Source organism: Myodes glareolus, chromosome 5, assembly GCF_982192425.1.
Source record: "Myodes glareolus chromosome 5, mMyoGla1.1, whole genome shotgun sequence".
Classification (NCBI taxonomy): domain Eukaryota; kingdom Metazoa; phylum Chordata; class Mammalia; order Rodentia; family Cricetidae; genus Myodes; species Myodes glareolus.
This window is the reverse complement of record NC_142030.1, coordinates 68,572,559-68,598,067: the sequence shown is the minus strand read 5'-3', so window position 1 is coordinate 68,598,067 and position 25,509 is coordinate 68,572,559. Positions and strand designations below refer to the sequence as shown.

Sequence of the window (25,509 nt, the reverse complement as noted above, 5' to 3'; positions counted from 1 at the left end):
TTATTATTCTATGGAGGATTAGACAAAAGTCTAGAAATAGTGCCGTAAAAATAACATAAAATATATCAACAATTTGTTATCCAGCATCCTTGAGTCTCTCGAAAATGAGTTTCAGACTGCACTGTGGGTGTGCCTTTACCCTCCAGCTGTGCTCCTGAGCGGGTGGAGGTGCCAAGGGTGCAGGGCATGGGCCGCTGCTTTCAGCCAGAGCAGTCTCCATCTGTATTTAGGTCATTCATCGCTCTAGAGTCCACTTAAACAAAGACTTCCAGAATGGAAGGAAGAAAACTACTCATTGTGAGAATAGTCTAAAAACAAGATGTACCCAACATGAAAATAAAATACAAATCCATGGTGACCCATCTTGTGTGATCACTACCAGACCACTATCCATGTTTCCAGAGACACAACCTGAAGAACATACTTTTGTCTACTTTTCAGCCTCTCATGCATGAAAAGTAGAATATGTAAAATATTTGGGCACACTGACAGTAATAAGGGTAATTAATAATCTTCTAGCTGAAAAGAAGCTGCTGTTTAAGAAATGAATTACAATCAAACTCAATAATGAAACAAAAATAATTTGCAACTAATAATTGAAAAGTCAAATCACCTTATCTACCTTTATTTCTCTAATGGTATCATTTATATTACATGTACAATAAAAACATCATGGTTTTGTTCACTCATTCTCCAACATTTGCTTGGTGCTAGGTATTGAGGGACATGGTCAGATTATAATGCTTAACTCCGAATCATTAAGAAAAAGTTCAGTGGTTTTCCATATGGAAAAAGCAAAGAAGCGTGCTTAGAAAACTACATGTGAGAGAGCTGCCTGGCGTGGAGTGTCCAGGACGCAGAGACAGAAGCAGTCAGGTTTCTGTGAGTTCTACATAGTGCATTCTAGAACAGCCAGGGATATTCAGAGAGACCCTGCCTTGAAGAGAACGAGGGAGTTTAAGGTGTTGTTTTGATACTCAGATAATTGAAGGTACCATTCCTATTATTTGAAAAACCTGCTGGCATCAGCTGCCTTATTTCCTAAGGATGCCAGTTAGAATGGGGTATTACTGCACATACATTTTCTTTCCAAGAAAGACAGAGATGCCCAGAACCTTCCATGGAAGGCTTCTATTAAGAACAGTTCTTAGAAAAATTATCATAGGATACATTTTCAAATTTCTCAATTGCTAGATTAATGTAATCATTTTCTGATACAGTTACAGACCCAAGAGGCAGTGAATCCCACAGACATAATTTAAAGTTTCAATTACTAACTCAATTTTATTACTACATCTAATTCTTCATAGCCAGTTTTTTTAGTGCCTCCTTTGCTATATAATCTCTTGAAACACACTTTTTTAAGTATGAAACACTGAACAGAACAAAAAAAAATCTTACTAACAATGCCATGGGAAAATTTAGTCCCTCTGTGTATTACTACTATCATTTTTTAAGATATTTTTAAAAGTGTGTGTGTGCATGCACACTCATGTGTACAAGCTAACAAACATGAGTAAGGGCACCTGTAGAATTCTGAGACTTTGGATCCCCTGGAGCTGGCTGAGATATGGGTGGTAGAAAGCCAATGGGTTCTTTATAAGAGTGGCACAAGCTGTCAGCCACTCACTATCTTTCCAGCCCCTCTGTTATTCTTGTGATGGTTCCTGCTACATCCTTAGGAATAGCAGTCAAGCTAGATAGAATGAGAATCAGAATCATTGTAAGTGTGAGAAAAGAAATCTGTAACACTCCATTTTTTTGATCATAGAAGACAGCTTGGAGGCACATCATCTCCATTATTATGTGCACATGTAAATGGTAGGAGTGTATGTGAGAGCTACTTTAAAATGATGTATGTATGTATGTATACATGTGTGTATTTGCATATGTGTGTATGTATGTATGTGTAATTATGTATATCTTGGAAATACAGCTTTTGGTTTAGTTTAATAAAATATATTTAGCAATGGAAAAATAAGAATTACTACAGAATTTTATGCCTAGGAGATAGTAGTATTATCATTGGCTTGGCATTAAAAGGATAAAATAATGTATTTTCTATGAATAAATTCTGAACTTAATAGTTTAATATTTTCATCAACACTTTATTTAGTAAAATAACATTCAGTTGACATCTAATCTAGAAACAGAAGAAAACTAAATCTGTAAAGAAAATAATTACTAGTAAAATGGCAACATGATCAGAATTACAAAATGACAACTATACAGTACATATGAGAAGAGAAACAATGTGCACAAATTTGAAGGTATGTGTAGGGAAAATGGAGTATAGTTATTATTGAAGAGCCTGACATGCTTTGCATGAGGAAATACATGGGAAGTTTTTCACTTCACATAAAAGCAAAAGTAGAACAAATTAAAGACTAAGAACAATTAGTTTATGTGAGTTTAGTGAATAAGCTGATGAGGAAAGATTGAAGTGAGACTCATTCTGTCATGCCAGGAATACTCACAGATCACACACTGTGCAGAACTGTGACAGATTCTGGAGATTTGTCTATAGGAAGCTCACAGCCCTGAAAAGAAGGGAACTAACCCCAAACAAGGTGGTGGCTTCCCAAGAAGGTGACCGAACTGCAAGATCCCAGACTAAATAATAGGAAAACAAAATCAGCAAAATGCTCAGAAATTCATCTCATTTAATATATAGCAAAGTTTATAAAAAGACCATTTCCAAAAGCCAAACAAGCACATTTATAGGACAAAATAGTAATCTGTAAAATAAATATTTAAAGGTTTGTTAATAAGAACATGATAAACTTGGACCAAGCCTCGGTGGCCCTGAAAGAAATTACCAGTCTCAGTACCCACAGGATGCCATCTCAGACGCACCGGTCACTCTCAGAGTAGACTTAAAAGCTTGTGCTCACCAACGGAGTTGACGTGAAAGGTTGTCTTGACCTGTGGTGGAAGTGGGAAGTTTGCACATCTTACAGATTTTCAGCTTCCCCAAGCTAAGAAATCAACTGACTGTCCTCAGACTGCTGGTCCCTCTGTAGTGCGTGCCTGTAACAAAGGCAAAAAGCACCTCAGACCATTAGCAGTGAGCACAGTACTAAATTTCTCACAAATAAAGTTCCTTGAGCTCCTGATGCAAAATTATAAAGCACCCAGAAGTAGTCTACATGAAGAACGTTAGCCAGCATGACACCTCACACTTATCCTCACCCCCTCCCTGAACTCATACAGGGACTGTGGGTCCAATTAAAATGCTCAGATAATACAGAGCTGGAGAGATGGCTCAGCAGTTAAGAGCACTGGCTACTCTTCCATAGGACACAGGTTTGGTTCCTAAATCCCACATGGTGACTCACAGCCATCTGCAACTCCATTTCTGACACCTTCTTCTGGCCTCTGTGGGTACTGTACACACGTGGTGCACAGACATACACCCAGGCAAAACCCTTATAAACACAAGATACCTTTTTTTAAGTACATATATACCACAGAGACTTTTAAAGCACAGTAGGAGAGTGTGACATTGTCTGAAGAGTTTGAGGATAAGTTTTATGCCAAGCAAACAGCATTTACAGCCATGCAGTCCAGTGGGAGTTCCTGCTAGGAACTGGCAGTCACAGAATTGAGAGAAAGATGGGCAAGGCTTGGATCATAAAGTATATTCTGTATTACTCAAGATTCTCAGGAAGATGGCATTTGTCTAGGGAGTATTTATTGTTGGCTAACCTAAAAAGTAGAAGAGGGTGAGTGAGGGAGTGGGGAATAGTTAAAAGGACAGGACTGTAACTGGAAGTTTCTCTCCCACCTGCCAGCTCCCCAAATAACCATTCAGAGACTTAATATTAATAAACTGTTTGGCCACTGTACTCAGGCTTATTACTAACTAGCCTTTACATCCTAAATTATCCTATTTCTATTAATGCCACATGGTTGTGACATTACCTCACACCTTGCTTCTCTGGAAGCTGCTGGCATCTTTCTCCCTGTATCTCTGCTTGGATTTCCCACCTGGCTCTATTCCCCCAGCTACTGGCCAAATCAGCTTCTGTATTAACCAATGGTAATAAGTCATATTCACAGCATACAGAGAGACATTCCACTCATTTCTTTTTTTCTGTCTAATCAAAAAGGAAGATTTTAATTCTAACATCGTAAAATTACATATAACAAAACAGTTATCAAGCAAGAATTATAGTTACAATATTTAGTATATTTATATTTGGCATAATTAAAGAAAATATTCTATCATCTATCCTATCTTTGTGAGTAATCTAATTTATCATTTATCATAACCAAGGAAAATTATAATTATAACTACCTAGTCTTCAACTTTATCAAAGACCCCAGAAGGATATAATATTACCTAAGTAACTGGGAAGCAACTTAAAAAACTCTCGAAATAATAGAGATATCTGACTGCCTGGACAGTAACCCAGAGTTCTTCTGTATACATTGGGGCATCCATCTTCAGCCTATAAGCTTGGAGTGTCTGTCAGACTTCCCAGTGAAGCAGGAAATTTGAAACTGCCCACCTACATTGGCAGTTTGTTAGTCATTTTCTTTTGTGTCCTGCAAAAAAAATCTGGCAGACTCTTCTATGAAACAGGAACCCTGAAAGACTGTCCCAGCTTGTTTTGGCAAGTTCAGCAGCCATTTTTCTGTGGGTCCTACATGTCAAGTTTATACAGCATATTATCAAGCAATCCAGACAAGAACAGTTTCTTGCCCAAATGACTAGCCTTGTCACATTGAAAGCAAACTTCATAAGGAGCTTCTACGATGCCCATAATACTCTTTGAAGTAATTGGTACCACTAGAAGCAGACATTTCTCACTGCCAAGAAAAGTCGAAGTTCTTAAAACATTCTAAATGCCATATTCTGTAGGTCTTCAAAGTGTTTGAAGATTGCCTCTCTATATGAAATATCACCTTGAAAATCTAACTAACCTGACTGTAATTTTGACTATTATAGATGACTATTTGTATTTCTTAACTATACCTTTTTAAACGAGTTGTATAAACATAATACCTTAAACAAAAATAGAAATATACATATAATATAATAAAATTGACCTTAAATTTGAATCAGTAAGCCAAAATCCATACCAATATAATGTACCTATTTCTGTATTATATTCCTCTTTTTTGTTAGAAAGAGATTGACTATGACCATTAATTATTTATAACTAACCCCCTTTAAATGAAAACAAACATTTATAAACAATATTTTGGGAATTTGAGCATAGTTTTTTATACTACTTCCTGCTGATTGGGGGTGCTGGTAATCTTTTGGGGATCCTGAGAAAATGTATAATTATGCTTAAATCTTGGCTGTAATAGTCTGTGAGACTGCATCATCTCAGTTGTTTTAAAGATGTTTTGGCTACTGGATCACCTGGACCATTGTTTCCATCGGAGACTTCAGGGACTCTTGCTCAATCAAACCATATTAACCTGGAAGGAATCCACAGCTTCTCATCTTCTGTGGAAATCTTTCAAAAGCAACATATCCTTTAAGACCCAAAATTTGAAGTCAGGATACTTTTATGTTGGTTTAGCTTAACAGCCCCCACAATCAAATGTCTCTCTGCAGTAAGGCCATTAACAGTCAAAACATTCAAAGAAAGCATAATAATCCAAACTTTCTGTATATTTTTCATCTTTACATGGCTTATCTCTTTTATATTACTTTTACTGTCTCTTTAAAGACTTTTTTTTTAAAAAACTATTTATTCCTTTCTGTAACTGCCTATACCCATTTTCTTTTTTCTTAAACCTGCATACATTTTTAAACACACTGTGACCCATTTAGAGTTTTATTTTGTCTGAATATGTTCTTATTGCATATCTATGCTTCTTTTTTGATCACTGCTTTAAACTGTTAAGCAGGAGTTGCTAGGACCAGAGCCTCTTTGCCTGTTGGTCCCACCCGGTTCAACTTTCCAACATGGCAGAGATACATTTACCACCAACTCTGGGAGCCATGTTTACCACCCCAGCTCTGGGAAGCAGTGGATCCACACCACCACCAAGTAACTTGCAGCATGCTGCCCACAAACCCCATTCATGTGTTCCATAGAAGGACCTCCCAAAATAACTGTCCATGCAGCCAGCATGAACCAGGAAGCCATCTTTTAAAGGAGTCACGTATCTCCTCACCACCAGCAAACAGAGCCTATGTGAAAAACTGTAGCTACCAAGAAGCTGTTTCTGAGTCTGTTTTTGTATGTCTAGGATCTTTTTTTTTTTAAGCTTTCTTAGGCTTTATGTGGATGTGTGTGCCACATGTTGGCACTGTTTGTAAATGAAAGTTTCCTACCATTCAGATGCTTAATATTAATCACAAACTGTTTGGCCAATTAGGTCAGGTTTATTATTAACTAGCTTTTACTTCTTAAATTATCCCATTTCTATTTTTCTATATTTTACCATGAGGCTTGTGACTTGTTACCACATATCTTTCTTCTCTAGTGGCTGCTGCTGTCTCCCCAACTCTTCCTTTTTTTTTCCCTGTATCTTGGATTTCCCACGTGGCTCTGTCCTGCCAAATCAGCTTCTTTACTTATAAATGGTAATCATATTCACAACATACAGAGAGAAATCACACATCACAGAACCACAGGCTGCTTGTCATACCACTGCCCGGCTCTTTCATGGTTATACCCTTCTCTCTTACTGTAATTTTCTCCCAAAGTGAGCTTTGCCACTTGCTCATGTCGTTTAATTGTTTGTCTATAGGAAAATCATACAATAAAATTTATTATGTTTTGTATTTGAGATAGGCTGGCCTTTAATATGCCGTATAGCCAAAGATGACCCAAACTCCTGACCTCCTGCCTCCACCTCCCAAGTGCTGGGATTACAAGTGTATGCCACCACACCCAGTTAAAATTTATCATTTTAACCACTTTTAACAGTCCAGCTCATTGGCATTAAGTGTGCTAATGATGCTAGCACCCATCACCATAACCTATCTCTAGAACTTTTCTTCCCAAAGTGAAATTGTAACTACTACTAACTGCTAACTCCCAGGGTTCCCTCCCTCCTCGCCCCACTTTCTTTCCCTGGGAATCTGAGCCCCTTAGAGACCTCGTGTCAGCAGAACTGCCTGCTTCCTTTAGTGCTGCGCTGATGTCACTGTGCTTTTAGATTAGCTGGGGAAAAGGACCTTTCTAGATAGACTTCTGTCCCTCACTCCATTGGAAATCTTCAGAGACGACTCTTAGGCATGGCTTGGTAACATGCTTGCTTTCAGAAGAGGACGGCAGGTGCTGTTTACTAAGCTGGGTTACATGCCGTCCTAGCATCTCCCCAATTCCCTGCTTTTTAAATGTCCAAAACAGTGCCCAGCACCACTCCTGTCTCACTCTGCTTTGTTTTCTTCCAGAGCACTCGTGTATTGGGGAGGAGTTGTCTTGCTATATCACCTAAGCTAGTCTTAAGTTTGTGGGCTTGAGCAGTCGTCTCACCTCAACTTCCTAGGTGGCTAAGGCCACAGGTGTACATCACCATCTTGAGCTCATTGACTGTTGATAAATCTACTTATTTGCTTATTGCTTCCTCCACCATCAGAATATGAGATTACACTCGGGGCCTTTTCTCTCTCGTTCACCTCTGTGTTTTCAATGCCTAGAACAGGGCCTGGGCCATAATAGGAACTCAGTACATATTTTTAATTAATTAGAAATTGGACTGGAGCTACCTATTTACATTCATTTGTAAAAGTGATTAAAAGAAATTAATTCTTGATCCCAAGTAAGGATAAGGAATTAGAAATTAAGAGGGACAGAACTCTTGATATGCATGAACACAGTAATTAAACATGAAAGTTTTCCCAAACAGCAAGATAGTGTTCTCTTTTTTTATTATTATTCCTAAGGGGTGTGTGTGTGTGTGTGTGTGTGTGTGTGTGTGTGTGTGTGTTTTGGAACAGGGTCTCACTATCTAACCTGGATGGCATGAAATTCACTATGTAGATAGAACTGACCTCAAATTCACAGAAATCCACCTGCCTCTGGCTCCTGAGTGCTGGGATTAAAGGTGTGCACCCCCAAACCTGACATACTCCCAGTTTTTTTGAGACAGAATCTTGTCATGAAGCCCTGACTCATTTGAAATTCACTGTGTGGCCCAGACTGACCCTGACTTTATAGCTGTCTTCCAGCTTCAGCCTCCCAAGTGCTGGAGTTGCAGTTTAATGCCACCCTCCAACTAAGAACTATAATTTTTAAAGATGAATAATTGTGGAAAATATAATGATGGGGGAAAACAGTAGAGTCCTAAGACTGTAGTAGACTCAAGCCCTTTCTGGAATCACTTGGTTTGTTGGACATTTGTACTGAGACTGTAGACGTGAGTAGAAGCCCATCCGGCCAATCACATACACATACACTTTTACTGTCTAACACTAAAATCTAGCAAGGTAGATTTGGGTCTTAGCCATTTTGGCCAGTTCTGCTCTTCCCTGTTACCCAGACTAAATTCTCTAGAGCTAGACTCACGATGCCAGGCTACTTACATCGACATCACTCTGACCCTGTTCATAGTTTAGCTCTCCTCCCTCTCTTCCTTAAGCTTAGAAGGGGAGTGGGGCAGAATCTGTACCTAAAAACTATATTAGCTATGCCTCTGTTGTCATTAAAAACAACATAACCAAAGTATCTTATAGAAGAAAGAATTTATTTGGTCTTATGGTTCCAGAGGGTAAGAGCCCATCATGGGGTGGCGCGGCAGAGCAAGCATATAGCAGCTGGTACAGGACACTGAGAGCTCACATGCTTCACTGTAATAAGCATGAAACAGAAAGCATACAATGTAAAGACTTTTTTTTATCTCAAAGCCCACCTCCAATGCTGTACTTCCCCCATCAAGGCTGCACTAATGGAGGACCAAGTGTTCAAACGCCTGAAACTGTGGGGGACATTTCTAACTCAGACCACCCCAATGGCCATCTGTACTCCCTTTTTTGGGGGGGGTACTACCTACTGTCTTTTATTTTCCTTAAATTTTATTTTCCTTATAATTGTTGATGGGCCACTGTGGCACCCAACCAAATGTTTCCTATCTACCCCTGCCCAGTTTTCCTATTTTTTTCTCACTCACTTACATGCACCTCACCTCTGAATCCTATGAGAGAAGCACAATTCCCACTAGGAAAACAAACTACATTGCCTCATGCTTGCTCCCCTGCCTCCACCAGCTGCCATTCCCGCCAGGCTTCGAGGTGCTAAAAGAATGACTTTTCTTCTTTCTCCCTGTTCAAATCAGAAAATAATTTCTCTGTGGCAGCTTCTTGCTTTTTGTTTAGAAGATGAAATAGAGATGCCCTTAACATCTGGAGCCAATCCATCCCCACATTAAGCGGGAAAACAGATACAGGGTACTCATGGACAGTTTGATACTAGTTCAGCCATCATTCTTCGTTACAGTGGCCCAGCAGTGGTAGTGCCTAGGCTCTGCATACAGGATAACTACTAAACTCGCTCCCTCTTATGCTTTGGATAGTGTGTTGCACGTTTTCTGTGTTCTACTCTGGGTTTGAGGTAACACTGCTTAGAAGGTCTGCTCCATTGTTTTACATCTATATTTAGAATAGCTTGGTATTAAAGAAAAAGCTAGAATGTTGTAATTTCCTGGTAAACAAACTATTGGAAGTCTTGTTCTTAACTACTGGAACTTTGTATTCTTTGAAATCACCTATCTTTATGATATTTGATCTGGTTCAGAAGCCTAGAGTCTTTAGCCTGACACTTGGAATCTTTTAAAAAGACATTTAAAAGTTATTAACCCTTACCAAAAGTCACAGATTACTTAAATTTGGGGGCACACTTAGAAATCAGCATCTAATAGTGTCCAAGGTGAATGCTATGTGCTAGTTTTTCTGTATCGAATGCAGTAGCAAAGATGCCTCATTGCCTGGGTTCTCTGTAGATCTTTATCTTTGCCTCTGCTGTAGCTGTCACCGTGAACTAGTTACACTTCTCCAAAGAGAAATGAGGGTTGTTCCTGTGCCTGATGAACCTATAGAACTTTAGTATCCTGTAGGTTTGCAATAGTTTATATACTTAACCATACTTACAGACCTTTTCTAAAGTGTATCATTTGTGTTCTTTTATAGGACAATGAAGGTCAGACTGCTCTTCATTATGGTAAGCTATTCCTGATTATTGGTCATATTTGAGCATGTTGTCTGTCTAGCCTTATGTGGTAGAGCCAGTAGAACTGCAAGAACTGTCATCAGCAATAGAGGCTCCTCCACCCACTGCTGAACATTCATTAAGTCATTCTTGGTTCTGTCAGGAACAAACAGGATGCTATTCTTTGTTATTATAGAATCTAAACTCTCCCCTATTTATAAAAGAAAAACAAAATTAAAAACAACAGAACTTTCTTGAGTTTGGGAGATGGATCAGTTGGTAAAGTGCTCACTATGCAAGCATAAGGACCCAGGTTCAAATCCCCAGCACCCACATGAAAGCCAGGCATAATGGCATGCATCTGAGCCCTGAGCAAAGGCAGAAAGATCTTAGGGGCTCATTGGCCATCCAGGCTAACCAAAAATGGTAAGTTCGATAGAGGAAGACACACAACGTTGACCTCTGACCTCCACAGACACATGCATACACACATACAAACAATGTATGAACTTCTTTAATGAACTCCTAATCTGCAGTTTTACCATTTTAAGTTTTAGTTGCTCACAGTCAATTCCAGCCCAAAAATGTGAAATACTGTGAAAATTGTAGAAATAGGCAATTAATAGATTTAGTTTACTTGCTGTTCTCAGTCACATGAGGAAGTCTCATGCCATCCTTGCCCCTTGAGTCTAGGACATGACTCGTCTCTCTGTCTGAGACTACTCATGCAGCAGTCACTTTGGAGTGTCGCCGTTACCAGAGCCGCTGATCACTGTGCTTGTGTCCAAATGACCCTTTGTTAGCAGCCTAACAACTAGGTCATGATACTACATCCTTTGCCTCCCTTTATCTTAGAACATGGGCATTGAGTCATCTCCTGCCATCACAAGAACTGTGAGCATTGGAAATAAAATGTTTTCTAGAGAGCGTATACTTCTCTATCTCATTACTTGCTGTTGTTACTCTCTTGCCATATTTTACTGTGTGTGGAAAAATAAAAAGCAATGTAAACATACACACACACACACACACACACATATATATATATATATACACTGTGTATGTGTATACATGCTCCTGTGTGTGCATGAATGCATGTGTGTATATGTGTGTTGCTTGGTCCTATCTTCAGTTTCTTGAATTTTTTTCACCCAGGTAAAAGGAGACTAGTATAACTGAATAAAGAAAACATTTGATTTTTAACTCATTTTCTCTACTAAATAATTATCTTTACTTCAACAGTCTATAAAATAGAATGAAAATTATCTATAAGGTAGAAATAATAGCGTGATCTTGGAGAACTATTAAATAAATTCAGTGAAATAAAAAGATATTAAGGTGTTTCATAAATTATAAAATACTAGCAAATAGGATTCAGAAATTCAGTTTGTATATGATTATTGTTGAATTAAAGACAGCCATCAATGTCTGAATCAGGGTAAGGGTCAACCACCTTCAGTCACTTCAGAAAGCAACACACAGGCTACTAGACAGTGCTGGGCTACGATTAGTTCCAAGGGGCTCGGATGCCTTCTATCACCTTTGTCTGCAACTGAGCATTTGTTTGGGTTCTGTGGGCATCACAGGATCACCTGGAAGTCTCGATTGTTCTGCTAACTGTTTGTAGCTCTTGTAAATCAGCCTGATAATGAAAACTGAAATGTCTACAGATGCCTGCCCCAACTCATTTATAAGTTTACCTGGTATTATCTGGATAGTAAAACTAGAAGAAAAAAGGGAAACCTGTGAGTCCATTTCATTTTTGAACATAAATGCCAAAATTCTAAGGAAATACTGAAGTGAAACCCATCATTGTACTTTAGACAGAAAGATATGTCACAATCAAGTTGAGTTCATCCTAGCAATTGAAGGTGTAACATTTTAGAATTTATTAGTATGGTTTTTCTACAGTTTCAAGTTAGGTGAAATACCTAATTCAGTAATTCAGGTGTATAAGGAGCTTGTAAGACAAGTCAACGCTCAATTTTAAAAAGTTTAGAAAAGTGGTTCAGACCTCACAGGTTTAAGGAAGACTTGTGCTTGACATTCTAGCGCCCCGCTGACTCTGCACAGCAGAGGCTGCTCAATTCACTGAACTTCAGTTTACACCTGATGAAATAGGGACCGCCGCTCAGGCTGGGTATGGAAATGTAAGAAGTTAATTCATCTGAAGTGCTTAGGACATTGTCTGATACCTGCTGTGTTTGCATAAAATGTTAGCAGCTTTTATTGTTTTTTGATAAAATCCTTGGATAAACTAGAAATAAAGCATTAGGGTTGTAGCATTAGCAGATAGCATTCTTGAAACACATCCACCACCAAAAGAAGGTCCATAAGAGAAAGCCGTATAGCAATAATGTTTCCTTGTATGACTGGGATGTAGCTAGTTTAAATGGGAAGGTGGTTCTACCAAGTTTGCATCAAGATGGTAGGATGACAAAGCAAAAATGGACAAAAAGCATTAAAGAAATTAAAATGCTACATTAGCAGTGGCGATTGCTATCTGCCTGATACAAACGCGAAGCAGCAATGAGGGAAAAGAGGCTCCAAGAAGACATGAAGCCACAAGTATAATAGCAGGTGTGACCCAGGTGGAGAATGAATAAGGCACCTGGTGCTGCCCTCTGGCCTCCACATGTGCAAGCACATGCATACATGTTCACCCATATGCACATGAGCACACATAAAATCATATACATACATGCAACTCATTCATGTACACACATACACACGTACAACCATGGATACACCAGCACCCACACATACAGTGTATTGGTACTTTGCTATTGCTGTGATAAAACACCATGACCAAGGCAACTTACAGAAGAAAGTTTATTTTAGACTTATAGTTCTAGAGGATTAGCGTCCATAAGGGTGGAGCAGAGGTGGCAGGCAGCTGGAGCAGCAGCTAAGCGTTTACATCTCAAACCATCAGCAGAAGCAGAGAGGGCTAACTCAGATGCACAAGTCTCTGAAACCTCACAGCCCACTCCAATGACACACTTCCTCCAGCAAGGCCACACCTCCTAACCCTCCCCAAATAACCAACTGGGGGCCAAGTATGCAAACACCGAAGACCTGTGAGGAACACCTGCATGCATGTGTGCACATGTACGTATACACACATACAATCATATATGAGCTTGTACATTTGGAGGCCAGAGGACAGCAGTCATTCTCCACCTGCACACACAATCATGTACACACACATGTATATTCATATGCACACAGTCATGTGCACGCGCACATACAGATTTAGGCTGGTGGTGCATATTTGTAGTTCAGTCTCTATAGACTAAGCAAGAGTATCTCAAATTCAAGGCCAGCGTAGGCAGCATAATGAAATCTCCACTAGATAAGCATGCAAGAAGTCCACAGGTGACCAACATGAACAAGCTGACGTCACTGCAGAGGACTACAGTGTATCAGTTATCACGCAGTTCTAGTGAGAAAACTGCAGACCCATGAATTGCTCTCCTGCTGAAATGGGTGTTTCTTTGTTAATGTACTAGTATGTGGAAAGGGCATATGCATGAATATTTCCAGAAAGAAGTTAAGAATGATGAACTTAAAATGTTGGGGATTGCCCTTCGATAGGAACAGGTTTGTTCCATGTATCCAGGTTCTCTTCAGGATACAAAGGAATGTACTTGAGGATAGCAGAACATTCTATGCAGTTGTGGGAATTATCAAAACTGCTTTTTATCCACATGATTTGGAAATTGCATAGAAAGCTTATCTTACAAATTTATCATTATTCCAATCATAACTTTAATTTAGGAATGCATTTCTACCAAAAGAAAGTTTAGAGTCAATTTCATTTATATTACAGGAATTGGGTATTAAAAGAAAAACAAATCTTGCTGTATTCAGTATTTCTTGATTTCATTTTTGCAAATATGGAGAAATTCAATTGTGAAAAATTAAAGATATATACATATGTATCTTAAAGTTACAAGCATATATATTGTTTATTCCCTACATAGAACATTTTGAGTTCTGGTATTGTTTTCATATTGGCTGATTCAAGTATGCTTTGTTTTCAAGTGAGAGCCCATTAGCTTCTCTCAACACATCATATATTTTTTCATTTAAAAAAATTTACAAAATAAACATTTTTTTTAATGAAAAAGATTTGACAAAGTGTCTAGTTAGAGATGGAGAACCCCATTTTGCACAAATTTAAAATTTAAATTTATATTCTTGGTTGGGAAATCATCAGCTAAGAAACTAAAGTAAGTGTGCTAGTCAGCTTTACTCTCTTCTACCTCACTGACAGAAGTGTATATTAAACTTCCCGTTCCCCTACCCCACCCCACCCATGTGTGTACAGGTGTATAGTGTGTATACGTGTGTGTATAGATGTTCATTGTGTGTGTGCAGGCAGGTGTACAGTGTGTGTACAGGTATACAGTAATCCACAGGTGTACAGTGTGCATATAGATGTACAGTGTGTGTACAGTGTGCTGTGCAGATGTAGCTGTAGCTGATCTTTTCCTGTCCTGCCTGCCAGCTCCCAAATAACTACATGGAGACTTTTTTTGAGATATACTATAAAAGTTCAGTTGATAGCTTGGGTTTGTTTTTAGCCAGCCTTCTTCCCAGTGTTCTCTCTGCCATGAAAGTCCTGTCCAGCTATTGGTCATTCAGCTTTTTATTAAGCCAATCCTGCACGAGAGACTGTGAGGCTAGGATGAGCCGCATTTGGCTCTGATTTTGTGTTTGGAACATTTTTTTTAAGCTTTCTCAGGTCTTTTGTGGATATACATGGCCCCACATTGGACACCATTTGTAGATTCTTCTGTCCTGCCTACTAGCTCCCAAATAACCACATAGAGACTTCTTATCAATTAAGAAAACTTGGCTGATAGCTTAGACTTGTTTTTAGCTAGCTCTAATAACTTAAATTAGCCCATTTCTATTCATCTGTGTGCTGCCCCAAGGCTCATTTATCTCATCCACATACTTCCCAACCTGCTTGTTCTTCATCTCATGGTGTTTCCTCGCAACTCAACCCTTCTTCCCAGTGTTCTCTCTGCCCTGAAAATCCTGGCTAGCTATTGGCCATTCAGCTTTTTATTTAAACCAATCCAAGTGACAAATCTTTACAGTGTTCAAAAAGATTATTCCACAACATACAGTGTATGTATACAAGTGTGCCGTATGCCTACAGTTGTCTGGTATATGTGTACAGCTAGCTGTACAGTGTGTATGTGCATTGTATGTACAGGAGTACAGTGTGCATACAACTGTGCACTGTGTACAGGTATACAGTATTCTACAGCTGTACAGTGTGGTGTGTGTGTGTGTGTGTATGTATGTAAGTGTACAGGTGTACATGGAGGCCAGAAACTGATGTTAGCTGTCTTCCTCTACCTCACTATCTTGTATTTTTGATGTAAGGTCCTTCCTGAACCAGTTCCACTAGAGCCAGCTGAGGTCCTCTTGTGTCCACCTTCCCTGCACTGGGATTGCAGGCGCACACTCACTGCACCAGCTTCCTTGCATAGATGCAGGGGCTCTGAACTCAGGTCCCCTTGCTTGTGCAGGACGTACTTTACTGATTGAACCATCTCCCTGCCACTAAATGCTAAACTTTCCCTAGTAACACATTTTTAGTGCAGGACACTGAAGTTCCTTAGAAGAGAATAAACCCACGATCTAATATTACAGACTGCAACTGCATGAACACCCCTGGATGTAGTAAGCAACAGGATTCAATTTTTTTGCGTTAGTTTTTTTTTCTTTTATTGTTTTTATTGCTCTATACATTTTTCTCTGCTTTTCTCCCTTACACCGCTCTCCATTTCTACCCTCTACATTTGGTTATTTATTGGAGGAGGGGTATGCACATGCCACAGCACACATGGGAAGGACAGCTTGAACAATTGATTCACTTCCTCCACCATGTGGGTCTTGGGGACTAAATTCAAGTTGCCAGGCTTGGTGGCTAGTGTCTTTACCTGCTGAGCCATCTCACCAAACCAGGATTACATTTTAAAGGACTTCAGTGAAACTCTTGGATAAGAAGAGCAGATTTGTAGAGTCAGGCAACAAAAGCACAAGAACGAGTTTCACTGAAAATGAAGAGCCAGGTATAAAAGTCAGCTCGAGTGCAAATAAAGATTCCAGAGCACAGAAATTGTGCAGTGGTTAGGTTACAGTATGCAGTTAGCACAGTAGTGAAAGAAAGAAAAGAAGATAGTGTGTTGAAAATGTTTGTAAGACGTCATAGAAAAGGCAGGACTGAACGGGAAAGATGGAACATTAGATAGGGCCGAGAGTCTAGTAAAAGGCCAGGAATAGAGCACTTGTCTATACTTTGGTCTCTACTATTCGTATTCTCTCTGTCCCAACCCCAATTCTAGTCTTATTTTTATCTTATGTACATGGGTGTTTTGCCTGCACATACATATGTGCACCATGTGTGTGCTTGCTGCCCACAGAGACCAGAAGAGGGTGTCAGATTCACTGGAACTGGAGTTACAAATGGTTGTGAGTCACCTGACGTGGGTGCTGGAAATTGAATCCCAGGACTCTGGAAGAGAGGCCAGTGCTCTTAACCATGAACCATCTCTCCAGTTCCCTCTACCACCAATTTTGTTGCTGTTGTTGATGATGATGATGATAATTACTGTTTTTTTGAGACAGGGTTTCTCTCTGTATCTCTGGCTGCCTTAGAACACACTCTCTAGACCAGGGTGACCTCGAATTCAAAGGTCCACCCTTTCTCTGCCTCCTGAGTGCTGAAATTAAAAGCATATGCCTCCCTTGCCCAGATATTTTTTTTAAAGAGGAAATGAGAAATTTCTAATAGGTGTTCCAAGAAAGATTTTAGGAAAATCAATATATAAGACTATTAACTGGCAGGGTGTGGTGCTGTGTGGCTTTAATCCCAGAACTCAAGAGGCAGAGGTAAGAAGATCTCTGTGAGTTTGAGGCCAGCCTTTTTTACATACTGAGTTCCAGGACAGCCAGGGCTATATAGAGAAGCCCTGTCTCAAAACAAACAAACAAACAAACAATAAAAAGATTATTTACTGATAATTCCTCGAGTTGGTAAAGCGCTAAACTCTTCAGATTGGGAATTCCACAGCATAGTCCTGGCAGTCTCGAGTGTTTTCTCCGCAGGGTGCTGTGCAGCAGTGAAAATGAAACACATGAACACAGCTTGGAACTCTAACACACTGAACCCAAAAGTACATGCAATGTACATTCCATATATGAAACTCAAAAGTGGGGAGACTTGTCTCTGGCATCAGGGGACAAGAGGACGATTAATTTGGCAGAAGACACTTTGTAAATCTGGGAGGGATGCTTCTGGGATTCTAATACTGATGAGATATAATGCATCAACAAGGTAAACAGAGATTCATCTTAAGAAAACATATGACTTATATTCTTTGAATGTATTTGTAACCAACTAAAGCTTACGCACACTCTTAGACATAAGGTAGTAGTGTTGTGCTTTCTGCTTTCTCGTCTTTCCAGCACATACCCAAGCTCAGGTACCGCTCTCCCCACTCGCAGGTGAAAATCTGATGGCTGAGAATGTGCTGTGACTTTTCCAACAGCACAGGCTGCAGAGAATAAAGTCACTGTATTGGTCTTGAGGTTCCACACCCACTCCTGTGTCCTGCGTCCTAACACTCCACGCATTGCAGTGCCAGATAGAACGCACGTTATTTTTTGAAAGATAATTTGAGAGAGGGTGTTGTTTTCATTTTTGAAACAAGATCTCACTATATAGCCAGGACTAGCCTGAAACTTGCTATGTAGCCCAGGCTGGCTTCAAACTTATAAAACTCCTGCCCTGCTGAAGTACTAGGATCACAGGTCCTGTGCATTATATTACTGGGCATGCAGCATCACACCCAGCATGGAAAGTAACCTTTTATAGGAATAACGAGAGTTGGGAACCCCTTCTCCCTGGCCTCCCTGGTCAGTGAGGCAGAGCCTCTCCATGACTGTGCTTCAGTAAACACGTATGACTGTGCTTCAGTAAACACGTATGACTGTGCTTCAGTAAACACGTATGATGCTGATGTCCTCTCCATGACTGTGCTTCAGTAAACACGTATGACGCTGATGTCCTCTCCATGACTGTGCTTCAGTAAACACGTATGACGCTGATGTCCTCTCCATGACTGTGCTTCAGTAAACACGTATGACGCTGATGTCCTGGACGCATTTACAGTCTTTCTGTTCACTGGGATAGTAATAAAAACTATCCTTAATTCAGGAGTCTTCCTGAATTGATCTACTGAGACATTCTCTTTCTCTCAGGTTATATTAATTATTGTGGAAAAATATCGAGCAAATAACTATATATGTTATAATCAAAATAATTAAACACCAAAATAAATCATTAGTCACAGGTTTTGGTGTTACAAATATATAAAACTAAAATGTTCAGACAACTCAGAAATATTTCATGAAAATTAATATTTTCGGATTAATAATCACCTTTATAGTAATTCAGTTGTATTGCTTTACTAGTTTACTGGGATTGTGGCACTTTTTAAAATAGTCAAAATAGTCTTAAATGTAATAGTAGTAATAATGATCATTTATCCAGCTCCTGTTACATGCCTAGGAGTCTGTTGAGTAGATTTTCTTTATCCTTTTTATTTGGTGGGTGCTCGGTGGCTACTGATTTGATTTGATTTTAGGACGTTAACCTATTCTTCGGATTTTCATAAAACTGTAAGTATGGTTAAATACAGTGAGTGCAGACAGTATTGGGGAGGTCTTTGGGGGCTTAGCTATTACTTTTTATGAATTATGGTTGAGCTTGACAGCTGTCCTTGTGTTGACAGCTCTTCTGATTATAGCAGTTGTCAAACTCCATCCTTAAGCAGGTTGTAAATCCTGGCTTCTTCCGATTAAAACTGGGTCAGAGCCAATCGCAGGTTAACTAGAGGCCACTATTGTGCTACTGTCTGTCCTTACTAGTTTGTCTTAAATGGTCTTTGTGTGGAGACACATTAAAACCCTTATTTCCCCACATTTTGCCTGAATATTCTGAGTCTTCAGATACCGGTCCTCTTGTTATTTTGTGATTAAACATGTTCCTTGCTGGAGTATATCGCAGTAAGTGTGGTCTTCCTTATAAATGGCCTGTTAGCTCTCCCCTCCTCTTCCTCCACTGGGAATACTAATATCATTGCATCTGTGTCTCCCAGGGGAAATCAAGGCTTTTCCTTGCACGTGTGGTCATGTGATTGCAGAGTGGGCCGGCTCTGTATCCTCATGAGCCCTCAGGCATCACGGCAAGCGCCATCTGTTGTGTTCTTCCACACTGCTACAGGGCAGTGGGAGGAGGGCATTAGAGTGAAAATAAATAAAATAAAAAAAGAAAGAAATTCATCATCAAAACCCCGAGGATTAATGGAGTCAGAAGGCTCACTGCTCTGAATGAAAATTCATCTTCACCTGTGCCAGTGTCAGGGCTGCCTGTGTGGCACTTGACAAATAGAGGTGCCCAGGGTACCATAAATCCAGCAACTGTGCTGGTCCCTGCAGACTGGCTCAGGCTTTTCCAAGATAGGCTTCCGACTATTTTGTGTTTCCCCGGGCACTGTGGGCACCAGTGTGGCCCTCGCTAATTTGGTGTACGTTAGCACTGGTCCCCTCTGCGCTCTTGCCTTCTTTCCTTTCTCGTTTTCTTTGCCTATGTTTTGAATGAGAAGATTACACGTTCTGGCTTGTGACCTGTGATTCACCAAAGATGCCAAAGGCAGGGAGATGAATTCTGAGAAAATTCTAACTTCTCAGCACGATGCTGGTTGAAAAGGATACAGTAAACACATACATACATACATAAAAAAGCATGCACTGGAGAGGATACTGTAAAATAAAAAAAAAAGAAAGCAAGCTTGTGATCGGAGATCCAGGTCCTTTTCTTCAACAGCAAAGTGTTGGGCACCTGTATGAGCTGATCTCTCCCAGGTACCAGCGTGCCCTCCACATACCTCTTCAGATGAGGCTAAAACTCACTTGTGTAGCTTTATAGAATACCATCATTACGTCACTCTGCCTCTTTCGCTCTGCTATACCACTCTGCTCATCTGTGCTTCCACGTGGGTCTGTCTTTGTATGAACCTTGGTGCTTGTTAATAAAGCTCTTTATATATGTACGTGTAGCACAGCCCTGCTCTGAGATATTGTCAGTTAAACCTCACTGAGATCAGTCATGCTAGGAGACAGACAGTGCAGGCTGTAGTCAACTAGCTATGGAATTAAATTCTTCAAGCTGCTCCTGAGTTGGAACCTGAGTATCCCATACTTCACTGCTAGAGAGCTTACTTCATGGGACAGCACACGTGAAGAGGCCACACTCTGCATCTTCAGCACTCATCTCTTTAGCCCCATCCTCTTGCTTAAGGGTTGGGTTAGAACAGAGTGTTAGATCGCTATCCTGAATTATGGGTTTACATATGCAGTTTCTAACAGACACTGTTCAAAAGGTCCCACTTTAAAAGCTCTCCAAGTGCACCTCGCCAGGGTTGAGGCTGCTGTGGTGGTACAGCTGCTGAGCTGCTGTTGTTTGGATACAGATGTTCTGTGGATAGGCTTCAGTACATGTGTCCTCACAGCTGCTTGACCCTAGGCAGTGTGTCTTTTACTCGCTTCTGTTTTATGAGACTGTCTGCATTTCAGCCTAAGTGGCTATACAGTTAACTGCAGAAATTCAGATGGAAGGGGCAGTTTTAAATAAAATTGTAGGTGGCCTGGTCATGTGGCTCAGTGGTAAAGTCCATGCTTAGAATGCATGAGGCCCCCGCATCACTAAACAAAATGGTGGGGGAGATTCTGAAAGGAGTGTTCTAATTTTAAACACTTTCTGTGACCTTGGGCCTCGGCAGAGATAGTCCTGCCTCTGCCTTCCTCCCTGTTGGTGCAGTTCCTCACCGGGAGCTATACATCCATTATGTCACCAAGCAGCAGCAGCTCTAGGCGTGGTGCGGGTGATTCTTGCTTCTTTCTGCCTTTTCTCCTGTTCTCCATCCATCCATCAAATGCTGCTTTCACATGCCACAGAAGTCTGTGAGATAGAGCTCCCCATAGTAGCTCAGAAAATGCCCATCCTCCACTCTGGTTCATTTAGAACCAGGTTCTCTCTGGTTATGGACAAGTTAGGTGACTAAGTAATTAGGATAGGAAATGTAAGACGCCGTCAGAGGGCTGGAGAGATGGTTCAGCCAAAAAAAGATGAGGCTCCCAAGCAAAAATGTAAGAATACGCCAGTTTATAGCCTACCATAACCTGACTTTTGCCAATAGTTCTTACTGCTTCATAGCGTAAAGTCAGACGGCTCTAAGCTGGGATCACTGGCCTGGCAGTGGGGGTAGTCAGGCTCTTACTTATTGATAGCACCTGAGCAGGCCAGTGAGCGCACACACACACACACGCACACGCACACACACGCACACACGCACACACACGCACACACGCGCACACACGCGCACACACGCGCACACACACGCACACGCGCGCACGCACGCACACACGCACACACACGCACACGCACGCACACGCACACGCACGCACGCACACGCACACACGACAGTAGAAATCATGCAAGTTTTGCCATCTGACCACCACAGAGCAAACGAGGAAACATGAACAGCTTTCAACCAGTAAATTGGATAGCCCACATGAAATGGAAAGATTTCATGAAAGATATTATCAAAGCTCTCTTTCTCAAAAAAGAAAAGAAACTACATCCATGAGAGATTGATTTGGTAGCTTAAAACGCCCTCAGTAAAATCCAAACCTCCATCATGTCTGGTGTTGAGTTCTACTAAATGTGCTGGATCATAGGTGTGTGCCCAGTTTTATTACAAATTTGATATGAATGCTTTCTTTTATAGTTTCACTGCATCTTTGTATGTCTAAGGAATAATGTTTAATTTTGTCTGTTTTTAAGTGTTTTAGAATCCTGCTATTTTGTATTTTTTTATTTATTTATTTTTGGTTTTTCGAAACAGGGCTTCTCTGTAGCTTTGGAGCCTGTCCTGAAACTCAGTCTGTAGACCAGGCTGGCTTCGAACTAGAGATCCACCTGCCTCTGCCTCCCAAGTGCTGGGATTAAAGGTGTGTGCCACCACCACCTGGCTTTGCTGTATTGTATTCTGCTTTGCTTTTATTATTATTACTATTCAGCATTGTGCGTTTGAGATGAACCCATGTTGTGTGAAGTTGGAGTTCCTTGGTTTTCACTATTGCATGGGATTTCCCTTCTATGAGCAGTGTTCTCTTTTGGCATGTTGCTGCTGTGAACATTTGAGTCATCCGCATTTGATGCCCACCAGGGACACTGCTGTTCTCTACATTCTCCAAATGCCTGGTGGAGAACACACGCAAACTCTCCACCTGTGATCCCTAGAAGTAGATCCTTTAGTGGATGGGGGTGGACTACAAGGATAGCCTGTGCTGACAAGTCAGCGTCCAGAGTGACTGCCACCCCAGGGCGCATGCTCAGGCTTTGCTTGCATCAGGCCTCCTCCTCTTTTGTCTGTATTCATTCTTGTTTATATGTGAGTGCTGGCATGGGCGCTCACCTTTGTGTTTACTGCCGTTTGCTTCATTTTGTGTGCAATGCCTGTTTTGCCTTCAACTCTCAGCCCCATCTGATTGTTGGATCTCTGTTTCCTCCTTGATTGTAATACTGCCTTTGTCATCAGTCTGCTTTCTGTGTATATGCAGAAGATAGACAGCTCTCTGCTCTGGTCCTTTGGTCATTTGTCTGTCCTGGGACCAGTACCAATGTCATCTTCATCACAAGTCTTGGCGGTCTCCTCTCCTGTGCCTTAGACCTGGTGACGCAGTAAAGCCCTTCTCTCCTTTTAAGACTTTGGGATCTGGGTGGCTGAGCTGGCTCAGTGGTAAAATAACTGTTACTGCATAATCACAAGGAAATGAGTCCAGAACCCCATCACACTCACAAGCCAGGCTGCCCCTCTGTAACCCCAGTTCTGAGGGATGGAGACAGCAGCATCCCAGGATCTTGCTGGCCAACCAGCTTCAGAGTAAGAGGCCCTGTGGGGAGCAATGGAGGGCACTTGACCCTGACCTCTGATCTCTATGCACTCACACCCAGACGAACACACCTGCACATACGTGTGAACATACAAACTCACACACAAGATTTCACATAGTGATTGGTGATTTAATTACTAGACCAAATTTTCTTTCATATACAAATTTAGTTATATCTATATGGTTCCTCTTTAAAGATAAAGCAGGATGTTTTCTTTGATGCAGTACATTTAGCCTTTTGACATGGGTTATCATTATTTGAAAATGTACATCAACATAAAACATTTAACCACTGCATTCTTTGCTTTCATTTTGTCCCTGCAGTCAGGTCAAAACCTCACAATTTTACAAATATGCTTGTATGTTTCTACACAAGGAAAAAGATGTGGTTTTCTTAAGATTTGTTCTCCTGCAGGGCCTGATCATGCAGCCACCGTAAGGGTGCGCACTGTTCTGCCCACCCTGAAAGTTCCTGCCGCACAGGAGTGGCTTCCCTGTCTTGCTGTAAACTTGCTCTCATGTTTGTCCATTTCCCTTGCAGCTGCTGCCTGCGAATTTTTGGACATTGTGGAGCTGCTGCTCCAGTCTGGCGCTGACCCCACTCTCCGAGACCAAGACGGCTGCCTGCCAGAAGAGGTGACGGGCTGCAAAACAGTCTCTCTGGTGCTGCAGCGGCACAGAGCTAGCAAGGCTTGATCTAGAGGTTGGAAAAGCACAGTCTGATAGGGTAGGACTTTGGGATGAAAGAAACTGCAAAAATAATACTTCTTAACCACCCATCTTTGGTATGCATTGGCTAATAAAATCAGTTCTGAGGAACTGGGATTTGACGTCTCAGCAATTCATTCTCCATGCATACATTCCGGGGGAGCACAGTTAGTGATGAACATGTGTACTGCGCATAATAGAATCCAATTCTGCCGAGCACGCTTTGAAATTTATCACTGCTCTAGAGGGTGGGGAGAGGAGCAGACAGATCATATTTCACGATATTAAACATGGCTACGCTTGCTCCCTCTCTATCTTTCTATCTCTCTCAATGCAGAAGCAAAATGTGTCGATCAGCACCACACTGCCAGTCAGGGAAGTTTTCAGAAATCCCAGCACAGTAAGGAGCAAATGGACCTGTAGCGTTTTCACAGCTAATCTGAATGGGCACTAAAATGCTGTGCTGTAAAGATGGACCTGAGAGTACAATCCAGGGCAGAGGAATGTGCAGGAGGGAAGCACGAGAGGGAGGGGACAGAACTCTGTCACCCGGGCCTGCGGATGTCACATCAACAGTCACTGGAAGCTCAAAACCTTAGCATTTGAACAAAGCACTCAGCAACCTCACTTGAGGATTGGGACACAGTTTTGGAGAATATCTATTAAATCAGGATTCCTTAAACACTAAGCAGGAAAAGAATTTCCCTGGGACTCTAAATTAGCTATGAAGGCCTTTGCAACGGTAATCTAAAAAAACCAACTCGGGCTATTTTAAAGATAAATAATTTTATCTCTATAGAGCCTGACTCCCTCTGATTTCCCTTTTAAACCTTAAGAACTTAGGTTCTTAAGGAATTCACCTAGGGAATTCCTTGATATTCTTATTAAGAAATTAGTTGTGTTGCAAACATAACTGTTAAAAGATAGTTTTCTAACATGTGTGCTGTTTAAAATAGCATGTACCTCACTTAGTGGCGCCCACAGCAATGCATGCTGTTTTCGTTAGCTTGAGCTAGCGTATGCTGGAGCAAACCCCTCCACAACATATGGCATATGAATGCTGCTTCTTTTGTGGCTTTCATAGCTTCATACATCTGAGATGCAAAAACAAACCATTTACCAAGACTAATCATTTTTTAAAATAATTTCTTAATAACCTCTGGAAATGATACACACATTGGTGTGTACTGAAAAGTTAATGTAATTCTCTTTTCTTTGTCCTTTTACTGAATCCTAGCTGTGTTGCAGCCTATCTTTAGCCTAAGCCTTTTGTGGTCCACATTCATCAAATGTTTCTTTAAAAAAAAAATGCTGACTATGGTGGCGCACACCTTTAATCCCAGCACTTGGGAGGCAGAGGCAAAGGGACCTCTGTAAATTCGAGACCAGCTTGGTCTACAGAGTAAGTTCCAGGACGACCCTGTCTTGAAAAACCAAAAAATAAAAATGATACATTGGTTACGATAAAAGTGACAAGATACTATGTGTGGTTTTTAATTGGCATTATTTTGTTCACTTTGTGGCATTAGCAAATCAAGTCAGTCGTTATTTAAACCTTTTAGAGTAGTTCTCTGAGCAGGAAACCGCCCAGGGCTTCTTTTCCACCTCTCTTCCTCTTGCATGTAGAGCTCAATATTTC

At 40.8% G+C, this 25,509-nt stretch overlaps 1 protein-coding gene across 2 annotated transcripts in view; it reads left to right on the top strand.

The window, feature by feature from the left end:
* Positions 1 to 23,987, top strand: part of Acbd6 (acyl-CoA binding domain containing 6) — a 143,933-nt gene extending 119,946 nt beyond the window's left edge. For both annotated transcript variants that reach the window (XM_048421150.3, XM_048421149.3), the window contains 2 exons: positions 10,100 to 10,130; positions 23,704 to 23,987. In XM_048421150.3, the coding sequence (XP_048277107.3) occupies positions 10,100 to 10,130; positions 23,704 to 23,802 (130 nt within the window). In that variant the 3' untranslated portion in view covers positions 23,803 to 23,987. The remainder of the gene's footprint in view (positions 1 to 10,099; positions 10,131 to 23,703) is intronic.
* The last annotated feature ends 1,522 nt before the right edge of the window (positions 23,988 to 25,509 follow it).